The sequence below is a fragment of the Cricetulus griseus genome (genome assembly GCF_003668045.3).
Source record: "Cricetulus griseus strain 17A/GY chromosome 1 unlocalized genomic scaffold, alternate assembly CriGri-PICRH-1.0 chr1_0, whole genome shotgun sequence".
In the NCBI taxonomy this organism is placed as follows: Eukaryota; Metazoa; Chordata; class Mammalia; order Rodentia; family Cricetidae; genus Cricetulus; species Cricetulus griseus.
Window position 1 is genome coordinate 27378128 of NW_023276806.1, and position 13842 is coordinate 27391969.

Here is a 13842-nt window from a genome sequence, read left to right on the forward strand (position 1 = left end):
CACAACCTCTACATTCTTGCAGCTTTTGATGATCATCAACTCGTATGGATCAGTAGTTTCCTACACAGGCATCACAAATGTAGAAGGGGGAAAAAATACTCCCACTAGGATCATTGTGAACTAAAATTTATATTTATTTTTATTCTTCATACTGTGTTTATAAGCTATGTGGTTACAAGTTTTTAGTTCCCATTACAGGAATCATTGCTGTAGCAACACGATGCTTTAAAAGCTCTGGTCAATTCAGTAAACAAATCTATTCACATGGACCCAAATGGCAGCACGTCATTGATGTGGTGTCCTTAACTGACCTGGTGGGCAGGCTCACTGTCATTAGCATGCAGCAACAGAACAGGAGATAGCTGTGCGTGGCTTTGAGAGGGAAAACCTGTGGGAAATTTTTTTATTTCTCCTTCCCCATCCCGCTCAACTCCCCAGCTCCTCAATAGGCTGGAGAAAGGACTAGAAAGATAAGACCTAAGCACTAACAAAGGGATAGAAGAGTGAGACCTAAACAGTAACAACCACGTGTCTTTTGCCATTCTCCAGGTCTGCCTCTTCCTTTTGGGGGGTGGAGAGACTGATGTCAGGATCCAGGCTATAGAAGCAATTCTTGGTCCAGAATAGAAGTCAGCCGACTTCCTGTAATTTGTATCCTGTATGCTTTATTAACATTATCAGGTAGCCCCAGCTGATCAGGGCCTCGGGTCTTTCTCTGAAAACTCAACTCTGCCTTTAGATACACTGTGTGAACAAAAGAGCTTGACAGTGTCACTGTAAATCTACAAAACTAGGAAGCCAGGTCACTTTAGTAACTTGGCACTAGAGCAGAGGTTCTCAACCAACCTGTGGGTCAAGACCCCTTTGGGAGTCTAATGGCCCTTTCACAGGGGTTGCATATCAAATGTTTGCATTACAATTGATAACTGTAGCAAAATTAGTCATGAAGTAGCTACAAAAATAACTTTATGGTTGGGAGTCTCCACAGCATGAGTAACTATATTAAAGGGTCGCAGCATTAGGAAGGCTGAGAATTAGTGATCTAGAGAATTACTCTTGCTAGTCCATTTTGGTTTTTCCTTAGTGTACTGAGAATACATTCCATTTTGTAGTTTCCTAGCAGCTTTAAATACTGTTTTAAATACTGTTGCTCGATTTAAATTTATCTATTAATTTAATTGTAAAGGCTTTCTCCGGTTCCTACTTCAAATTATTTATCTTCACCAAATCTCCCAGCCTTGATTAGCTGGTGAGTACAGTTATATTGGGCTACATGAACCTTAATTGGTGTTATCAATTTAGAGGACAAGAATACATCACCCCAGTGTACAACACTGTCTAACAGATTGATTTGAGCTGAACTACATGCAAACTAACAGATGCAGAAGAAAGTCTTCCTAGGGCGTCTCTTACATGAAGGAAACGGACATTCCTGAGAAAAAGTGCTCTGAGTCCCCTTTCCTTGACAAGCAAGAAAGGATGGAGTGCCCCTCAGAGAGGTCTATGCTCAGATTTCACTCTCGCCCAGTCTAGGCTCCAGCACTCAGTACTCCAGCTATGATTTATAAGGCCACATTCAGACTTCCGATTATTCATCAGTACTGGGTCCTAAATCCTGACGCCATTTTCCCTGGGAACCTGGCAGGCAGGAAGTAAAGATGAGGAGAACTACAGTTCATAAATCCATAGTTGTAGTGAGGCCAGATCTCACTTCAGTCCAGGAAAATACTGAGAGTTGTGTGGGCAGAATGGTCTTTGAAAGACATATAGAATTATATTTGGCACAAGACTATGTAAAATCAGAAACGACATCTAGCAGCAATACAAGAAAAGAGGCCTGGAGGCTCTCTAAGAAGTGTATGCTACATGTAAGAGGCTCAGTGGGCAAATACCTCCTTACTTTGTGAGCCAACTCATTCCTGGATACATATGTGCTCATAAAGATAGGCCATCTGTGGAAGCACAACTTCCGAATTTTTCCTGATTAAGCATCTGAAGGCTGGCTTCCAAGAGATAGGTATAATTGCTCCCCTCTTGGATGGCAATGAAACTCAAATATGTGGTCTTGATTACCACAGTGGAAGAGAGAACTGACAGATTTAAGACACTCCACTGCTGCCAAGATCATCACACTTTCCTTTAAAAAAATCATTTTTCCATTCCCTTCTCCAGTTGATGAATAGATTAAAAGGCACTTAGATTTCTGAAACCACTTGGCAGGAGACATTCCTCAGAAGGGTTGGATGTTTTAAAGATTGGTTTGGTCTCTTTTTTATAAACTGGGAAGGGGAAAAATAAAATTTCCACATCTATCAGCTTTAGAAACACATGCCAGTCTATGAACTGATAGAAATTATTGGCTGCTTTTATTTCTTCAATGTTTTTCTAAAGCATGCAAGTAGGTGGCTAATCCCAAGGGAATGAGGTCTGGAGCCATGTTTCCACCAGATGTGTTTTTAGTGGGCAGGAGCCCAGGACTACCTGAGAAAATGCAAGGTGACTTTTTAGACTATAGCTCATCCTTGTTAGTCTCATTTCTACCATGTTATCTTAATTCTATAAGAATTTTGATCACAAATGGAAACAACACTATGAAACGATCAGAATCAAAATGGACTGACTGATTATGCCCTAAGAAAATGGAATTAATAAGATATGAAATGGGATTGAGGGGGTGGCCTTCACATCTATTTGACTGATACCAAAAATGTTCACAAAGAGACTCTGCCAAACCACAACTTGGCGCACGATTACTTCCATAAAGATGTTTGTCTAGTTTGCCCTTTGACCTAAGATGGTCAAAGACAATTATTTCCAAACAATTTACATCATCTTTTCTGTTTATATTTTGTGGTTTGAATAGGTATAGGCCCTGTAGACTCACATGTTTAACTGCTTGGCCAATAGGGAGTGGGGTTATTAGAAGGTGTGGCTTTTTTGGAGGAAGTATGTCACTGTGGAGGAGAGCTTTGAGGTCTTCCATGCACACGCTGGATCTAGCGTGGCAGTCCCCTCTGCTGCCTGTAGCTCAACATGTACAACTGGCAGCTCCTTCTCCAGCACCATGTCTGCCTTCATGCCACCATGCTTTTGGACATCACCATCATGAACTAAACCTCTGAAACTGGAAGCCAGCCTCAACTAAATGTTTTCCTTTATAACTGTCACCACAGTCATGGTGTCTGTCCACAGCAATAGAAACCATAGAACAGCATCCTGTCCCAGGTAGCAACCCTGTCATCCCTAAGGAGGAGCAATGTTTTGGAAAGCCAGTCTTCCTGCCCTTACTTTATGTTAAAAATGCTGAGACTTCTTTTGTTTTGTTGTTTTTTGTTTTGTTTTGTTTTGTTTTCTGGAGACAGGGTCTCTGGGCAACCACAAACTGGAACTTACTATGTTAGCCAGGTTGGCCTTGAACTCACGGTCTTCCTGATTCGACTACCTACAATCTAGGATTACAGGTGTGTGCCCACACCCAAGGGTCAGTGCTATTTTATGAATGACATTTTAAAATACCTTTTTCCTGAATTTTAACTTTTAAAAACATTTTGACAGTAAACATTACTTTGAAGTTTGGTGGTTCTGCTGGCCTTCCTGCGATAGAATTTTTTTTCCCAACTCACTACATGTGAGTGGGGCTACGAGATCAGCTTTGCCTCACTGACTCAGCAGGTAACACTGGCTCTTCTGAACTGGAACATGTCAGAGCCTGTGTGTGACACTCTTCAAGGCAAGGTCTTGCTTTGGTTTAGGTTCACTTGTTACTCTTGCAAACCTGCCTCAGCCTCCTAAACATCTGGAACTACAGATATGTGGCACCATGGCTAAATATATACATTGTTTTTATCTCTCACTATCATAGACACAAAGTGGCAGGGATGGATACATGGATGTGAGCTTCTCTAAGGGAGTTCAGAAGGACATCCAAGTGTGGTATGGGCTACTCAAGAGACACTGTTAATTGTCTTAGCATAAGCCAGATACGTCATTTTGGTGGCTCTCAAATCTCTAAAAGCTACAGAACCCTCTCATATTTTTTTCCTCTTTTGATACGTGAGATTATAGGGAGGCTCTGGAGATGTCTTTGAGAGTTATAATTTTACAAGGTTAAACCAGAAGCCACTAGGTCTCCAAGGGGTTTTGGTATGTGTCCTTTCCCAATAAATCCATTTTCTGGTAAAATTCCTAGAAAACTGTATGTTTGAAGCTCAGAAGGAAGGGGTAGGGTCTTCAGCAGTTTGTCCATTGTGCTGGAATTCTTGCTTTTCTGCTGGCAAAAGGCTTCAATCAGATTCCTGGATGAAAAGTTCCTCTTTTCATTTTCCCAAAATTTTCCATCTGTCTAGTCTGCCTCACAACCACAACATGAACCATCAAGGTAAGCAAAGCATGCATCTGCCCATGTGGACGGAAGGGCATAGGGCAGGAGACAGCCTTCCTGACTTCAAGCAGCTTTGACCTACACTGAGGCTACAGCTTACAAAGCAGTGACACTCTTGTTGCCATCCAAATCCTTGTGTTTAAGAATACTGGAGCTATATCAGGCAAAACTGAGATTTCAGATGGACGAAGAATTCTTTATAATTTTCCCACATAATTATGGAGTACAGGTTCCTGCTATGCATGACTTCAGCAAACACATGGTATAGGGAACTACATATCAGACCCCAGAAATTAAAGATACCTTCACAGCCCCCCTTTGCCAGGAATTTTCACAAGGAAGGGGGTATATGTACACAAAACTAAATAAGAAGCCCCCCCAAAAAATCAGTTTTATTGAATCAAGGCATTCATTCAGCACTTAACACAGATTGCAAGAATACCTCAACATGTTGGGTTGCAAGGGAGGGAGCAGTTTATACTTTTAATGTAAAATTAAAAAAAAAAAAAACCTAATTGCTACAGATGCTTTGCAAAATTCCCCAAACAAGGTCTAGCCAAGTTTAGTGATCCCCCCCCACTCCTACTTCTTAAAGAATTAAAAGCTAGATGATGTATTACTGGTTATAACTAATAAATCAGCTTGGAAAAATCCTAAGACAGAAGCATAAATACAATATAAAAAGGCAAGATTTTTAAAATCGTATTATAAGAATATTAACAGTAAGTGGAAAAGACACATTAAGACCAGAGATGTGTTACACTAGTTTGAAACAGAATTCAAAGGCAGACCAAAACTGATGTACACGGAGAAACATGGTCTGTTTTCAGGAATTATGTTCAGATGGACACAACCACAGAGAAATGCTGTCGGTGACTGCGTGGTCCCCTCTGTCACTCAGTCTTGTGTCCCAGGCAGAATGGTTACACTTTCTCTAAGGATTTGTAGTACTCCACCAACACAGTCCAGGCCTTGGGAGCCATGAAGCCTTCTGGAGGCTTCTGACCTTCACGTGCCAGTTTGCGCATCCGTGTTCCTGAAATGAATTCAAAATCTTCGTGGCTGAAAAAGAGAGAAAACCCACTCACTTCACTGTCTTACAAAGTTACTAAGAAATGTTTAAGGGCATTTGTTCCTTCAGTTCATGTTAAGTTTAAACTAGTGAGAGACAGCATCAATCTGATGTCAATTTGTCACTGAGAAAAACCACCACACAACTGGACATCCTTCAGTTTTAGAGCTAGGATCAAAAAAAAAAAAAAATCTACTGAAATTATGGAAATCAGTGTCTTACAAAAATTACAAAAAAAAAATAAATAAATAACACAGCAAGACTCCATGTACTTGATAACTTGTCCCTCCCAACAGGGATATCCTGCCCAGCACAGCAACCATTACAATGAGGTAATGTGCAGAAATGAGCTGCCATGGCACCCAGGCTTCCTCAGCTTTCCTTCTTCTTTCTGGGTGGTCATTTAGCTCCAGATTATCACCTGCTCAGCTTCAGGAAACTGCCAGGGCATGGTCACCAGGCAGTTCCCAACCCCTTTCCTGACAGCCCCCTCGTCCTCTGTCTCACCACCTCTTTCCCCAGTCCCTGGGGAATGCTGTTGGAATTGGCATTTCTTTTGAGATTTATGTACTTAGTATATGTGTGAGTATACGCTGTGCATACAGATGCCAGAAGAAAGCGCTGGATGCCCAGGGTATTTTGTTATAGTGACTCAAGTTCAGACAGGCACTGTAATTCTGTCAAAATGCAGAGAAAGACAAGAGGGACTGTGAGGCAGCAGAGTCAGTGATGTCTAGGAAACATTACAGGTGTCTTATGTTCTGCTCACTTTGCTTCCTATAGTAATTACCAACTGTCAATATTATCAAAATCAAATAACACATAAAGTGATCAGTAGTAAAAAACTTTCCAGCAACAAAATGAAATGAGACCTGTCCATAAGATTAAAAGTAGTTGCTCATGCATCCCAGAACTCTGGAGGCTAAAGCTGGAGGACTGCCTGCCAGAAGTCCAAGGCCAACCATGGCTACAAAAGGAGATCCTCCTTCAAAGAAATAGATACATTACAGATAAATAATCAGTAATGATTTCTATAGTGAATAAAGCAACTTGTTAAATTTTCTAAAGACATCTGAAATCATGTCAAGTACTGTAACCTTAAATTAAAAAGAAGCCTCCATTGCCTGCACGTCTTTCCCAGAAGCTGATCGCTAGGGCTGCTTCATCGGTCTATTCTCACAATGGTCACAACAGCCACTACTCCCCCCACCCCACCTGACCCTGTCCCTTCAACACAAACAAAAGCCCAAAAGAGGCCCCAGCACAGTGCCACAGACACAGGGCACAGGCAATAAATGTTTACGGTCTGGAGATCAAGTCCTTTATTATCTTTCCCCTGGGGGAGCTCGGTGAACACTGGGCAAGTATGAAGCAGCAAACAGGCAATGGGCAAGCACCTAGCTCTACACAGAGCTCTTGTTGCCCTAAGCTTACAAATGACAGGGTTTATTTGAACTACTGTCCCATTCCTTTTAATCTGCATCTGTATTATTTACATGCTGAACCCTTCACAATCATTTCTTTATAGCCCCTTCAGATCTAACGTCCTCCAGACCTCGCTGGCCTCCTCTGTGGGGGAACCTGGCAAGCCATCTCCAGAGCCCCAGACACTTGGCCGTTCCCACAAGCAAGTGCTCCAGGTTGTCCTTTCACTGGAAATGGTCCACGGACAAGAAAGATGGGACTTCTTAGTGATCACACTGTCCATGTGACGTCTGCTTTTCTGATGTGTGTGTTCAATGGCCAGACTGCTCACAGAGACATGGCCTTGGCCACAGTGTTCTTACCACAGGCCTGGAAGCAGCAGCTCCACCTGGCAGCACTACTTCCACTCCCCACAACTGGCCATTCCTGAGACCCCTGGTCCTAGACCTAGTTCTACCTGGTGATCATTGAGACAACCCAACTCTACACAGTGACACTGTGAGTCCCACTCGCCTCTGAAACTTGAGTGGGTTTGGGTCTAGAATGCTATACACACAGATTGTGAATATAAGCAGTCCAACTCACTTAAGCAATGCCAGGGAGACCAGTGCTGATGCTCTCCAGTTCTATTGCAACTATGAACAGAAGGCGCTGTCTCCCCCTGTGCTCACACTGCCCTGTGTGCTCCTCCTCTTCTCCAGCACTGCTACACAGACAGACATCACACACACTGGATCCAGTATCTTAAGACCTCTATGTTCTTGGGTAGATGATTGTTTTAAGTGACTAGAAAATGATCAAAGATGATCTTCAGGAAACAACCGCCAAATGCTGCTTCAAAACAAAACATTTAATGCTTAAACTCGGGGCTTATCTCCCACCTCTCTGAGTTCAATGTCTTGTAAGAAAAGGCAACGTGGGGGCTGGAGAGATGGCTCAGTGGTTAAGAGCACTGGCTGCTCTTTCAGAGACTGCACCACGTTCACTTCCTAGCAACCACATGGTGGCTCACAACTGTAACTGCATGAAACTCCAGCTCCAGGGACCTGACACCCTCTTCTGGCCTCTTTGGGCACCAGGCATGTGGTACAAAAATATGTATGTAGTCAAAACAGTCATACACATAAAAACTTAAAAATAAATTTAAAATGGCAACTTCAAAGTGTTGGCCTCTAAATAGGTTGGCTACTATGGCTATAAATAAATAGTTTACCCTCCTCCCTTTCTTATGTAAATTAACGTGCTGGCAACATCAGCTGTGAACTTACAATACTAAAATGAAAAGTGAATCTGAGAAATAAGCTCTCACAAGAAGAAGACCCAGCTGTAGGCAAAAGCACTTCCCAGGGAAGGGAGAAGAAAACCAAGATGGCCGTCAGACACAAGGACTCTCAAAATGTCAAAGCCATGAGGGAGCCACAGCAAGGCAACCACCAAAACCCACACTCGCTAACCAGAATTTAAATTTTCTTTAGTAGAAGAATTAACCCATGATGATGAAAGAAAGGGGCGAATCACAGAAATGGCATACACAGGCTCAAAGCATGATCTATTTATTCTAAGGGAGAGCGGGAAATCTTAACAAGTATCCAGGCATAGAAAATAAATGTCAAGAAAAAGAAGAGAAAGGAGGGGAGCAATGACAGGAAAACAAAAGCAAGAGATGAAAAGGGGAGTGGGTGGCAGCTCCAGGACAAGGCTTTATCAAGGAGAAGGAACAGGAGATAAGCGCAGGAAGAACAATGGTTGGGAAGAACAATGGCTAGAAAATGATGGTCTGGATCCTCTCAGAGAGGTGCCAAGCTGCCCTCTTAGGGCCACAAGCACCTGTGTGGGTGAACCTCTTCAGGACAGAGAATACCTCCCAATGAAATCTAAGCCAGCTCACCATGGCATCATGGAAAACTAGCATGGCTGAGAATCTGTTGGCAAGGCACTGTCTCCATTCCCTGGGAGTGGTACTTATAATTCCTAAAGAAACCTCCCTGAGGAAAGCCATGGCCCATTCCAGGAATGAGAGCTGGTTCTTGGTGGTGGTAAGGAAGAGAGCAAACCACTTCTGGAAGACTCTGCCTGAACTTCGGGATTAAAGGGGAAAAGTCAGAGCAACTAAGTCCTTTCTTCCTCCCAGTCTGAACTCCAGAATTGCTTGCATTCCTTCTGAAACTGCCTTTCTGAGCCAAGGCCCCTGGGCACCTCTTCCTGAAGCCATGTCACACCATCTGCCCTGCACGCGCCAGGCATCCATCCCTTCATCCCATGAGATGGGAGTTTCTGTTTCCATGTGGTGGTGGTTCTCCACCCTGGCTATGGGAAACACATTGCCCTAGGCCCATTCCTGCATGTCTGTCTTTTACATAAGCATCTTACTTTTTATCAGAGGCCAGGTTCAAGTCACTGCCTACAATTAAATTATAGTTGCTCAATAGGATGGTTTTGAAGAAATAATTCCATAAAACAGAATCTGAACAATTTCTGGAATGATCTAAAATTAGCCCTAAAACTACCTATGAGTAATGAGGAATCTGCCACAAACAGAAAAGGCCCTTCACTTTCACTATAGAGCAGTTTTAAGTCAGGTCATTTTATAACACTAGCAAGCTAATCATTCATGGCAACCTGGAAAAAAAAAATATGTTTGCCTCTTTCTTCTTCCTTTCAAAGGCACTGGATTAGATTCTTTATAACCTACAGCAGACAGAATGCTAACTCTAAAAAAAAAAAACAAAAGGAAGAGTTGTGACATCAGAGAGGGTACAGTGAACCCAAGAGCTTGCAGCCTACATGGGGCCATTAACGAACTACCCACATGTGGCCAGCAGCCTGAAGAACTCCAAGGCACGATGACTTCTGGCCACTTGCTGATGACTGTAAATCTTTACAGCCATCTGTTGTCCCTCTATCCACACATGTGGCCTTCAGAGCTACCAGGACAAGTTATTCACTAGGACAACAGCTGGGGTCAGCAGATGGCCCTCATGTATGTCTTTTGAAGGCTCACATTCAGATCTCCAGCATGCTCACAACACAAACTGGATGATAAGCAATTCAGACGAGCAAAACAGAATTTCTCAGTTGAAATTCTCAGTAGAAATAAAACTAATGGTGGTGACTTGTAAGTGAATCTAATGATTTTTATTCTAATTAATGTTTTATCCAATTTGAAAGCCAGTCATTTGTTACACATCAAAACACTAAGAATTCCATGATTTAAAATAATGTTTTCAGATTTTAGACATTAAGCAAAGGGTTACCAGCCCACAATCCACACTGCCAGAGAAGCCAGAAAATAAGGAGGACTCTAAGAGGGACACACATGGTCCCCCAGAGAAGGGGAAAGGGTCAAGATCCCCTGAGCAAATTGAGAGCATGGGGGGAGGGGAGAGGGAACTAGGAGAATGAGAAGGGAAGAAGAGAGGGGTGAAGAGGACATGAGGGAGCAGAAAGGTTGAATTGGGGGGAATAGAGGAAAGCAAGATAATAAATACAGGGAGCCATTATAGGTTTAAAGAGAAATCAGGCACTAAATGTCTAGACACCAACTAACAATCTAAGCAACAGAGGAGAGGCTACCTTAAATGCCCTCCCCTGACAATGAGATTGATGACTGACTTATATGCCACCCTTTAGACTTCACCCAGCAGCTGGTGGAAGTGGAAGCAGACACCCACAACTAATCACTGATCTGAATTGGAATCCAGTTGCAGAGAAGGAGGAGTGATGAGCAAAGAGGTCAAGACCAGGCTGGTGAAACCCACAGAAACAGCTGACCTGAGCAAGACTGATAGCTAAGAAACCAGCAAGGGACTGATCCAGACCCCATGAACATGGGTATCAGTGAGGAGACCTTGGAAATCCATGGGGCCTTTTGCAGTAGATCAGTACTTATCCCTAGCATAAGAATGGACTTTGGGAGCCCATTCCACATAGAGGGATACTCCCCGAGCCTAGACACAAAGGGGTGGGCCTAGGCCCTATCCCAAAGGATATGACAGACCCTGAAGACCACCTATGGAAGGCCTCACCCTCCCTAGGGAGCAGAAAGGGTATGGGATAGGTAGGGTGTTAGTTGGGGGAGGGCAAGGGAGGAGAGGAGGCAGAGGGAACTGGATTGACATGTAAAATAATCTTGTTTCCTATTTAAATAAAAAACGGAGAGAAAAATAAAATAAAATGATCTTTTCAAAACCAGATAAAGTTATTTGTGGCTTTCTTTCAGAGACTAAAATGCACTGGACAGCATCATATAAGACAACTTTATTTTTTTCTTATTATTTCTAACCAAAGACTAAATGAAATACATGAAAAGTTTGACCGGGGGCTGGGAAGGTGACGCAGCAGGGAAAGTGCTTGCCACACAAATATGAGGACCTCATTTTGAACTCCTAGATTTCATATAAAGCCAGATGCTGTAGACCACATCTGTAATTCCAGTACTCCTGTGGCAAGATGGGCAGCAGACAGGAGACACCGGAAACGCCTGAGAGCCAGCCTGGCTATGCAGTGCTGGCCAGAGCAACAAGGAGACCCTGTCTCAAACAAGGCTGAAAGGTGAGGACTCTGTGAAACCTGAGGCTGTGTTCTGACTTCTATATATGCATCAGCAGGTGTGCACACCTGTGCTCATACCCACATCCGGACAGACAGACAGACAGACAGACAGACAGACAGACAGACAGACAGATAGACACACACACACACACACACACACACACCACAGAGATAGAAAGAAAAACTTAAGTTCAATTATTTTGAATTTAAATTTCTTTTTTGGTGGGGAGGAGTTGAGACAGGATCTCACTATGTAGCTCTGGCTGTCCTGGAACTCACTCTGGAGACCACGCTGGCCTCAAACTCACAGAGATCCACCTGCCTCCACCTCCTGAGTGCTGGGATCAAAGGTGTGCGCCACCACACCCAGCTTGAATCTAAATTTTTGTTCCCCACCTAGCAACTCACTCTTTCAAACTGTCATTTATTTTTAAATGCTGTGGACTGAAATCAGGGTGTTACTCATGCTACCCAAGTGCTCTGTTACTGAGTCATATCCCTACCAGCACCTGAGTTCATAAAATCTATAAAAAAGCTCCTCTCAGACATTCAGATCAGGGAGTGGCACTAATCCCAGGTCAGAGTTCACTAGCCCACCCCTGGGTCTGCAGCTTCTCCTGAAGCTGCTTGGAAATGTGGGACTTCCCGAGTACCTGGGGGCCTAACCCAGGGTCAAACCCCATCCCCACCCTAGGTCCTTACCTTCCTGTGAACTGCCAGGAGGTGAGCCTTGGCTATTTTTACACGTTAGTTATTTTTGTTTTTTAAACTCTTAATCGACTCTGTTACATGATTTTTGGTCAGTAGAATGGGATCTTAGCTGTATCTGCCTCTGTGAAGAAACACTTTTTTGAACAACCAAGAGTAGAAAATTACTATCCAGCAGGAAACTTTCTACTTAAAATAAATAAATGAAGACACACTGGTGTCCTCTCCCAAATGGGTGGTCAATTACCTGCATAGGAAAATGCACCCAAGAAAGCCATCTGTTCAAGAAAATGTATAAAACCTAGCTAAGCATGGAGGTCAGCACAATCACCTCTGCGCACTCTCTCCCTTTACAGTATTCTGCAACCAAATCCACCTGGCCTCCGTCCTTACTCTGTGTATCTCATCTTTTTACAGCAACCACAAAGACACAAAGACTAAGGAGCTCAGGGTGAGGGAAGCACACAAGGTCCTGGTAACAGTTACACTCACAAAGCTACAACCCAACTCCCAACTAACAGGAGAAATATTATCACTAATAAACACAAAGCATTCTGAGCATCACTGAAAAAGACAGCTCCCAGTATCCTAACAGATGGGCTTGTGCACAGCAAAGACTGCAGCAAAAAAGGAAGAGGTGAGCTGTCAAACTATACTTCAAGAGCAAGGACAACAAAAGGGACCCCAATGTTCTAGGTAGCCGTACCTCAGTTTCTTTTCCTGTTACTGTCATGAAAGACCCTGACCAGTATGACTTAAGGGGGAAGGGTTTATTGTGTCTCATAACTCAGGTACAGTCCATCAGGGAAAAGAAGTCAGGCAGCAGGAGCTTGAATCAGGCGGGCACACTGCATCCACACACAGCATGCTGGACAGTCTTAACATCAACTTGACACAAGCCAGTCATCTGAGAGGGGGGAAACTCAGAAGAAAATTCCTCTAGAAGATCTGGCTTCAGGCAAGTCTGTAGGGCATTTTCTTAAATTAGTGATTGATGTGGAGGGTCCATCCCTGGGCTGGCGGTCCTGGATTCAATAAGAAAGCAGCCTGAGCAAGCCATGGGGAGCAAGCCAGTGAGCAGCACTCCTCTATGGCCTCTGCACCAGCTCCTGCCTCCAGGTTCCTGCCCTACATGAGTTCCTGTCCTGATTTCCTTTGATGATGAAGAGTGTTGTGGAAGTGTAAGTAAAAGAAACTTTTTCCTACCCAGCTTGCTTTTTGGCCCGTGTTTCATTGCAGCAATAGAAACCCTGACTCAAGGACAGTCAGGAAATAGACATAAGTGTTTGCTGTCTCTCAGCTCACTTTACTTACACAGCATAGGATCCCAGCCAGGGAAGGGTGACACGCACAGTGCACAGGTCTCCTCCCCAGTTAATGTGAACCAGACATTTCCCATGGGCATGCTCCCAGGTGATTCTGTCATCCAAAATTAACACTAGGCATCACAAGTGGGAAAAAAGAGTAATAACAAAATTTAGGCTCTGGATATATTATGAGAGTCATATTGATTCTGGTCACTGTAATTTATATTAAGAAATCAATGAAGAACTTCTCACTAGTTGTAGGCAGAATTTAAAGATGGTCCTGATGACCTCTGCCCCATGTCACCTCCACAGTGTGCTGCAGCATAGTGTAGGAATACCACAAAGGGAATTCTGGAGCTATGATTCAAATTGCTAATCAATTGGCCATAAAATTACCT

The 13842-nt window shown here is 43.4% G+C and overlaps 1 protein-coding gene across 2 annotated transcripts in view; it reads right to left on the reverse strand.

Annotated features, from left to right (window-relative positions):
• Window positions 1–4556: 4556 nt before the first annotated feature.
• Window positions 4557–13842, reverse strand: part of LOC100762413 (bifunctional 3'-phosphoadenosine 5'-phosphosulfate synthase 1) — a 70255-nt gene continuing 60969 nt past the window's right edge. The window contains exon 12 of one of the 2 annotated variants that reach the window (XM_027395725.2): window positions 4557–5443. In XM_027395725.2, the coding sequence (XP_027251526.1) occupies window positions 5305–5443 (139 nt within the window). In that variant the 3' untranslated portion in view covers window positions 4557–5304. Of the gene's footprint in view, window positions 5444–7498; window positions 7665–13842 lie in introns of those variants that run through there. The other variant, XM_035450540.1, reaches the window with a different exon arrangement.